This window comes from Miniopterus natalensis, chromosome 19, assembly GCF_054644295.1.
Source record: "Miniopterus natalensis isolate mMinNat1 chromosome 19, mMinNat1.hap1, whole genome shotgun sequence".
In the NCBI taxonomy this organism is placed as follows: domain Eukaryota; kingdom Metazoa; phylum Chordata; class Mammalia; order Chiroptera; family Miniopteridae; genus Miniopterus; species Miniopterus natalensis.
The window spans coordinates 10,717,311-10,725,194 of record NC_142099.1 but is presented as its reverse complement, the minus strand read 5'-3'; the positions used below and the strand labels follow the sequence as shown (position 1 = coordinate 10,725,194).

General features: G+C 47.3%; 1 protein-coding gene across 1 annotated transcript; it reads left to right on the top strand.

The window, feature by feature from the left end:
* Positions 1-2,283: 2,283 nt before the first annotated feature.
* Positions 2,284-6,926, top strand: SPRR4 (small proline rich protein 4). The gene is made up of 2 exons (XM_016220138.2): positions 2,284-2,317; positions 6,679-6,926. The coding sequence occupies exons 1-2, from the start codon at positions 2,284-2,286 to the stop codon at positions 6,924-6,926; spliced, it is 282 nt and encodes a 93-aa protein (XP_016075624.2).
* The last annotated feature ends 958 nt before the right edge of the window (positions 6,927-7,884 follow it).

The window sequence follows — 7,884 nt, the reverse complement described above, 5'->3', positions numbered from 1 at the left end:
TCCCCAACCATCTTTTTCTAGGAAGAGAGCTACTGTTCCGCCATGGCTGCCTCTGGCTGGCCTTTGCTTGAGGTTACATCTACTGAGCTCAGTTGACTAGGAATGGAGATCACAGAGGGCTCCTAGAAGAAGAAAGAAAACTAAGAAATAGTTGTCTAGCTAATAATAAACCCTTCTTACGGGCACCTATACAGAGCAGTCTCTTTGGTTTTATACCATTATTCCCATGTCCCCAATCTGGTTTTCTTTGCTATGCTAAAGCAGACCTTGCTGTCCAAAATTCCCCATTAGCCAGCCAGCTAATCAGTCAGCCAGTCAGTAAGGCAGTTGGTCAACCACTCAACCAGTCAGCTGTTCAGAAAACTAGTCAGTCGGTCAGCTAGTTTGTCAGCTTTATACACTCACTCACTCCTTCCTTCTTTCACTCTCTGACTCACTCACTCAACAGCATCCTTCAATAATTGGACCACCCACTCACTGATTAGCTAGTCTATCAGCTGGCCAAACACCAGTTTTAACCAGGGTCTAAGTTCTGTCCTGAACATCTTTCCTCCCCTTAGGAATCTAGTAGTTTGACTGGGTACAAAGATACACACACACACACACACACACACACACACACATCCAGGTACCAGGGCCTCCTACGAGTAATGGTTGATTTCAGCATAGATCTTCAAAGTTTGAGAGATATAAAGACAGAGCATGTGGTTGGGGTAAACAGGGAGAGCTACTTAGAGAGGGCGAACATAAGCCTGAACTTGAAAAGATGGCTTAGCCCAGAAAGCGTCTTGGTACTTCATTGGTTCTGACTGTAAAGCCAAAATGTCTGAATCAGTTTACCATTTGGTTCAACTCATTCATTTATAAATCATTCACCCATTCATTTCTGCATTCATTTGTTCATATTTATTGAGTGGATACAATATATATTTGATGAAGGTGTAATAGCTCCTGCCATCAAGGAACTTACGTTTAATGCTAAAATAAGTAAATAAATAGATATTTTCTAATTTATATGTATATCAAGTCAAAAATTATGTGAAAAGTTCTTCAGGTAGGTATAAATAAAAAGCTATGGGTGTTCTGCAGAAGACAAACCAAAGAGATCATGGAGAAAGTAGTATTTAAAATGATTCCTAAAGATTACCTTGAATTTCACTGGGAATCTGGGCGTAGAGGGCTATCACAGATGGAATGATTGGCCATCTTCCCTGAGGGATGCTTTGCCCACTCACCCCGTCTCCCTCCACAGCCAGTTTTCAACTTCCACAGGTGACATCAATGGGTGTTCTGTTGGAACTAGCCCCTCACAAGATTCAGGACTTTAAATCTCTCTTTAGAAAACTCCTAGGACTGTTGAGGGTCTTCTAGAAACATATCATAGAGGGATGAGGGGTGGAGGAAGGAGATAAATTAATCATATATTTCTGGAGACTCATCATCTCACTCTTCTCCCCATGGGTGTGCTTTTAATGCCATTACACAAAATACTTAACATAGCATCTGAGCATCTTATTTACAAACAGGTAAATTACAAGATGAAGTGACTCATGTTGCAAATGGATTTTCCACATTAATAAAAGGTCACAAGATCTCTTTAGTGTAGCATTCCCTGCCGTGTTTGTTGATAGATTAATTGGTGAAAGGAGAAACTCGAAACTGAAATGTTCTAAGCCACACCTGCTAGTTAAGTATTAGCCAGAAATTAAGATAAAGCAAACCTGACATGATTATGATTTTTAAAATAGGATGTAATTTGCCCAGATTTACATTTTTTATTTTACTGGATAAGCAGCTAAAATACAGGAATGGCGGCAGCCCCAAACCTCTATGGTTCTCTCTGCCTTCCCATCCTAAAAGCCTCTCCTGAGTAACCCAGCACTCTCTTTTGTCTTTTCTTGTTTTGTTCTTGGAAAAAGCATCATAAATATGTTCCATGTGTCTCCAGATGGAGCCATCAACAACCCCTTTTCCCCAAAGCCCAGAGAAAAAGTTCTCTGGTGGGGATGAGTCTAGATAGAGAAATAGATGATTAGTCCTATTGTCTCTGGCAGGGTCCCCTCCCAGTGTCAGGTTTCTGTTGCCCAGTCACCCCGTTGTTTGTTTGCAGGGTGGAGCTGGGGTTTCTCAAGCTTTGATTCATCCTCAGAAATGAGTTTTGCCTGTTCCCTCCCCTCCCTGATGGAGTCAAAGGCACACACCTGCTCTCAGGTGTCTTGCTCCCTAGAGAGAGAAGATGCAGAGCCTGGCCTTCTGGTTTCAATACAGCATGGCCCTCTGAGGATGAGAGAGCAGATGCAAGACTCAAGATGGCCGGGTGACGATGGTCCAAGGCCAGGCTGGGCAGTGGGGTTTCAGAGTGGGAACTACAGAGTCACCATTTCACTTGGCTTCTCCGGTCCTGCCATACCTGCAGGAGTTGTTTACATGTGGCGATTGATTCCAGGGGTGCCAGGGAGTCTCCCCCTTCTTCCTCCTTTGAAAGGAGAGTCCACTCTGGCTGGAAATCTGTCATTACAGATTTGAGAGACTTGGATTGGCCTTCTCTTCTAGTTTCAGGATCCAGTCACCATCAGAGCCAGTGTTCTCAGCCATAAAATTTATAACACAATTAGCTTTCTTCATAGAGTGTTGTGAAAACTGTATATGCAGGTGCTTTATGAGGTTTAACGACTAATGAAAATGCACCTGTGCCTGGCATGTGCGGACCAGGGGTCAGTGTGGGTCTGTTAGAGAAAGGAGGGAAGACAGGCTTGGCAAGGAAGGGAGCACCTGAGTGCCAAGGAGGGAAGGAGGGAGACTTGTGCAAGAGGTGAGAACCACCAGAGCCAACTCCATTTAGTCATTAACGTAGCCTCTGCTAAGAAGCAGCCCAGTGGCTCAGTCACTTCAGCTGACTGAAAATAGCTGTGACGTCAGATGACCTGTGATCCAATCCTGGCTTTGACATTAACCTCTCTGTGACCTTGAGCAGAGCATGTCCCAGTTCCAACTCTCGGTGTCCCCCTCGATAAGATGGGGATAGTGTGGCCAACGGGAAAGTTGAGCGCCAAGGGCTTGAAAAGTTGAATGTGTTGGATGCAGTTGAACTTGATGTCGTCTTAGGGATTTATGACCTGGAGCGCACAGCCCCTTCAAGGTCAGCCATGCTTTAGTCTCTATGTCAGCCACCCCTGGAGCATCCCCGAGCTAAAATTCTCAATCTTAAGCAGGAGCTGTTTACTGATCAAGCCAGGGGTCGATGAGCAGACTCAGAATAAAGACTCGAGTGTATTCCTGAGCAGCCGTGTGGTGACTGAGGCGGGAGGGGTGGCTCCATCTACTCACTTGCACCCAGCACACCTACACTCAGGCCTTCCAGGGGCCAGGCACATGGGATGCCTTGATTTACCTCCATACCACGTCTGTCTTGCTGCATATTTCCCTTTTGGAGAGTCTGTGTCAGGGCGAACACAGTGGAGTAGGAGCGTGGAAGTGAGGGGCGCAGGTGGAGAGGGTGTTGTCTCCAAGATGGGACGCAGAACCCCGAATCCAGAGCCGATCTTAAAGATGGTGGGTTTGGGGGGAGGGGGAAGGAAGGCTTAATTTCAAAGGTTTAACTGATCCTGGAAAATGAGCAATATCCGGTCTACATATGACAGAAAGCTCAGGTAAGATCATTAGTCATGGTCCCCACCCAGGGGCAGTCCTTGTCCACAAGGAGATGCTGGCCACTGTGATACAGTGGAAACGAGCTTTGGGAAATGTCCCCACCCGACTCTGCCCCTATCAGTTACATGTTGTTGAGCCGTCAGCTAGCTTTCCTGGGTCTACTTTTTAACTATAAAATCTGATTTAAACTACCCAGCAGAACTGCCATGAAAATTAAATAAGGGATTTGGAAATGATTTGACAATCACTTTTAGGTTTTTCAATCATTTCTCAGGCAGCCTTACACTTAGCTCAACAATGACAGAAATGAGCACATTGGTCTCTAATTGAGCAGGATCCTGAGGTCGAAAGGGGATCAGCCTCCCGGAGCAGTCCTGTCTCTCTCCCTCCCAGGGGCTTGGAGGCCAACTGAGGGTCAGAGTTCTTTCCTCCCATCTGAATATAGTTGCCAGATTTAGCAGATAAAAATACAATTTGCCCGGCCAGTGTGGCTCAGTTGGTTGAGCTTCATCCCAAGCACCAGGATGTCCCCAGTTCAGTCTCTGGTTCAATTCCTGGTCAGGGCACATGTCCAGGTTTCAAGCTCGATCCCCAGTAGGGGGCGTGCAGGAGGCAGCCAATCAATGACTCTTATTAATATTTCTCTCTCTCCCTCTCCCTTTCTCTCTCTGAAATCAATAAAAACATATTTTAAAAAATATATAATCTGCCCTGTTACAGTTGAATTTCATATAAACAATAAGTAATTTATAGTATATTTAATACAATATTTGGGACATACTTACACTAAAAAAATATGTATCTTGTTTATCTGAACTTGAACTTGAACTGGGTATTCTGTATTTTATCTGGAAGCCCTAACCCAAAAGCCAAATTCTATCCCACCCTCTTTGACCACCACTTATGCCCATCAGTGCCTGACTCCTGGTGGGCAGGTCGGGGCACAGCACCATGCTGAATAAGCTTAGGGACACCATTCACATTCTTCAGCTTGTGCTCAAGGAGAAGTCACAGACAATCCTATGTAAAAGGTCCTCACAAGATTGGGAAACACATAAGCCCTGTGTAGTGGGACAGGGCTAGGAGAGAGAACCTGTGGCTGGACTCTTGACTTCTCCTTCAATAATCTTTAAAACCCTGGGTTCTTTGAATCCTTCCCATCTGGGTTCAAATCCTATCCTGCTGCTTACCACCTACGGGATCCTTCTCAGCCTCACTTTTCTCATCTGCAAAATGGGAACAAAGGCATTTGCCTTATAGGGGCTATAAAGATAAAATAAAACAACGGCTTGAAGGGTGATCTCAGCGCTAGGCACCAGTGAGTGCTCAATAAATGGCAGCAAAAGCGACATTCGTATTGTTGTCGAAAGTGCCCCAAGGCCATATGCCCCCTTTTTCTCCTCTTTCCTTAATGTTTCTTATAAATCCTCAGATTTGTTCTATTTTCAAAAGATCTTGAGTCCTTGAGTTTGAGCAAAGGCCTTATGTGGGTGAAGTCAGCTCTGGAAGATGGGGGCCCAGGGTGCTGGAACATCTGGTGGGTGTTTTCCATCCGAAGAGTCTAGTCTAGTAAAGCAAGTCCCTGGAGGAAGTGCAGGTGGGAGAAGTGGGTGAGGAATTGCCTGGGAGGTGGTGATCAGGGCCACGCCAAGTGCCCGGGGCAGGTTGGGGGCCTTTATAAGGTTGCCAGGAGCGGCTGGCCATGAACCTCGCTCAGCTTCTCCTCCTAGGGTCCAGCTTGCGGCTTCGGTAAGTGGGGACGCATTCGTCCTGCTGGGATCTGCAGGGCCCTTTCCTACCTTCTTGAACTGTCTCGTGCCTCTAGGCCAAGCTCCTCTTCTTTCTCCGATAATCAGAGAACTGGCATAAGTCTCGTGACGATTAAGGAAATGTCATTCTATTTGTTACTTAGGAAATTCAGTCTCCGTTCTGTACCATTGCTAGGTGTGACAAGTTTCTTGATTCTGATTTTTCTCATTGAGGGGTTATATTTAGAGCTGTAGCATTTTGTAGCCATTCTGATCTTTCTTCAAAGCTCCCTCCTGCCCTTTTGGCACTACCAATAAGCTTTTCAAACTTTGCTTTTAGCTTTACAGAAATTGTATTTTATATATTGTATTTTATACTATGCAGCTCCCATGTCTCATGATTGCCCCCTGGGACCTATACTTCTCATTTCTAATCACAAATTTAGAAGGTGAGGAATTCTGCCTACAAAGAAAGCCAGAGACCATGTCAGAGCTGGGAAGGCCTCAGACACCTTCCCGATCAGCATCCTTCAGATAAAGGCCTGGGGTCCAGATTGCCCAGAGGTATGCCTGGCCGGTGAGGAGCCAGTGCTCTTTCCTCTGAACCAGGCTGCCTCTTGGTGAAACATCTTCCTTATAGGCCTCTTACCTCCAATGATCTATTTGGCCTTAAATACCCTACCCTAGTTCTCCATGGAGGGCTAGAACCACTCTCCCACAGCCAAGTTAAATGATTTGCCTTAGCACCCCCTGGGCAGTCAGGGATGGAGTTAGGATTAGAACTCAGTGCTCTGAGCACCCGGAACAGGGTTTGCCCAGCCCATTATTTACACGCACTGCCCTCTGAGACAGAGGCTGCCTCTTCTTTATGCCCATCCACACTCATTGCACTACCCGGGTAACCAGTTGACATTGCAGACCCATCAGCTAAGAGCTCATGCCTTGATCTTGTAAAATGTCTGGGCTACCTTTAATCACCAACTCAGCATCCCTGTCATATTTTCTACTAAGACTTAGAAATAAACTACGCATTCAGTTGAGTCAAGAAGCCATGGGAAGATGAAGGAAGATAGGAAATCAGAGCAGCATAGAAGGGAAAGGAAAGGAGAGGAGGGTCACAACAATGGGTGTGTGTGTGAATCAATCCATTGACCAATCTGCGGCCGTTAATCGCTTATCACATTCTTGGCTGGTGGAGAAAACACTCTTCTCAGTGTTGGAAGGGAGAAGAGATGGAAGGAGCCCTTCTCATGGCGTCCCCTGCCCGGGTTTCTTTCAGGGTCACCTGTTCCTGCAATGTCTTCCCAGCAGCAGCAGCAGCAGCAGCTGCCCCAGAAGGCCCAACAGCAGCAGGTGAAACAGCCTTGCCAGCCACCACCTGTCAAATGTCAAGAGACATGTGCACCCCAAACCAAGGATCCATGTGCTTCTCAGGCCAAGAAGCAATGCCCACCCAAGGGCAAAGCCGTCCCTGCTCAGCAGACGTGCCCCATGGCCCAGCAAGCCCCCAAGAGTAAGCAGAAGTAAGGATCAGCTGGAATACCACCTGGGCGCCACCCAGGCTACCAGACGGGCCTCCCTTCTTCCTGCTCCTGTTCCCCCCAGTTCCAGGACTGTCCCTTCTCTCCCACCTCCTCCTACCCAAGGTCCAGTGAAGCATTGTCAGGAGATCTTCCCATTCAGATCCGCATCACACCCCTCACCTTTGCCTCCAAGTCTACATCCCACCCTGACACCCTCCCAGGTGGACCTGAGGAGACCTCTTCCTCTCCAGCCCCCAGCTTGACCACAGCTCTGATGCATTAATGGCCCAACACAAGGAATGTATCTGGGCTTCTTCTGGGGTCCCACCCTCACTGGTGGGGACACAAGAGGCCAATGCACAGCTTCTGCCTCATTTCCTTCCCCAGCCCCCACCCCCCCAGCTTCTCGCTTATTTCCTCCCCTAATAAATCTGTGCTTCATGTCATTATCTGTTTCCTGGCTCCAGTCTGTGATCCGTTCATTGGTTCAGAGGGGACATCTGGGGGAAGCGAGTGTGCGAGCACCTATGGGCCTGAGAATGCGTCCTCAAGAGCAGAGTTGCTCTCCAGTAACTAATGGAAGGCCCGTTCCTGATGCATCTCAGGTAAAGGAATGGGAGAGGGAGCCCGGGGCCTAGCTGACAGGAGTCTGGGAAACTTGCCCTGGCCGGGTAGCTCAGTTGGTTAGAGCATCCTCTTGATACGCCAAGGCTATGAGTTTGATTCCCGGTCAGGGCACATGCAAGAAGCAACCAATGATGCACAAGAAAGTGGAACAGCAAACCCACTTCTCTCCCAGCTCCTCCTGCCCAGTGTCCAATGAAGCATTGGAGGTGGGAGAGAGAGTGTTTCTCTCCTCCCCTCTCTCTCTCTTTCTTCCTCTCTCTCTAATCAATTTAAGAAGAGTCTGGGAGACCCACGTAATGAATCACACCCAGGGAAGCGTAAAGGGCAGAAAAGTG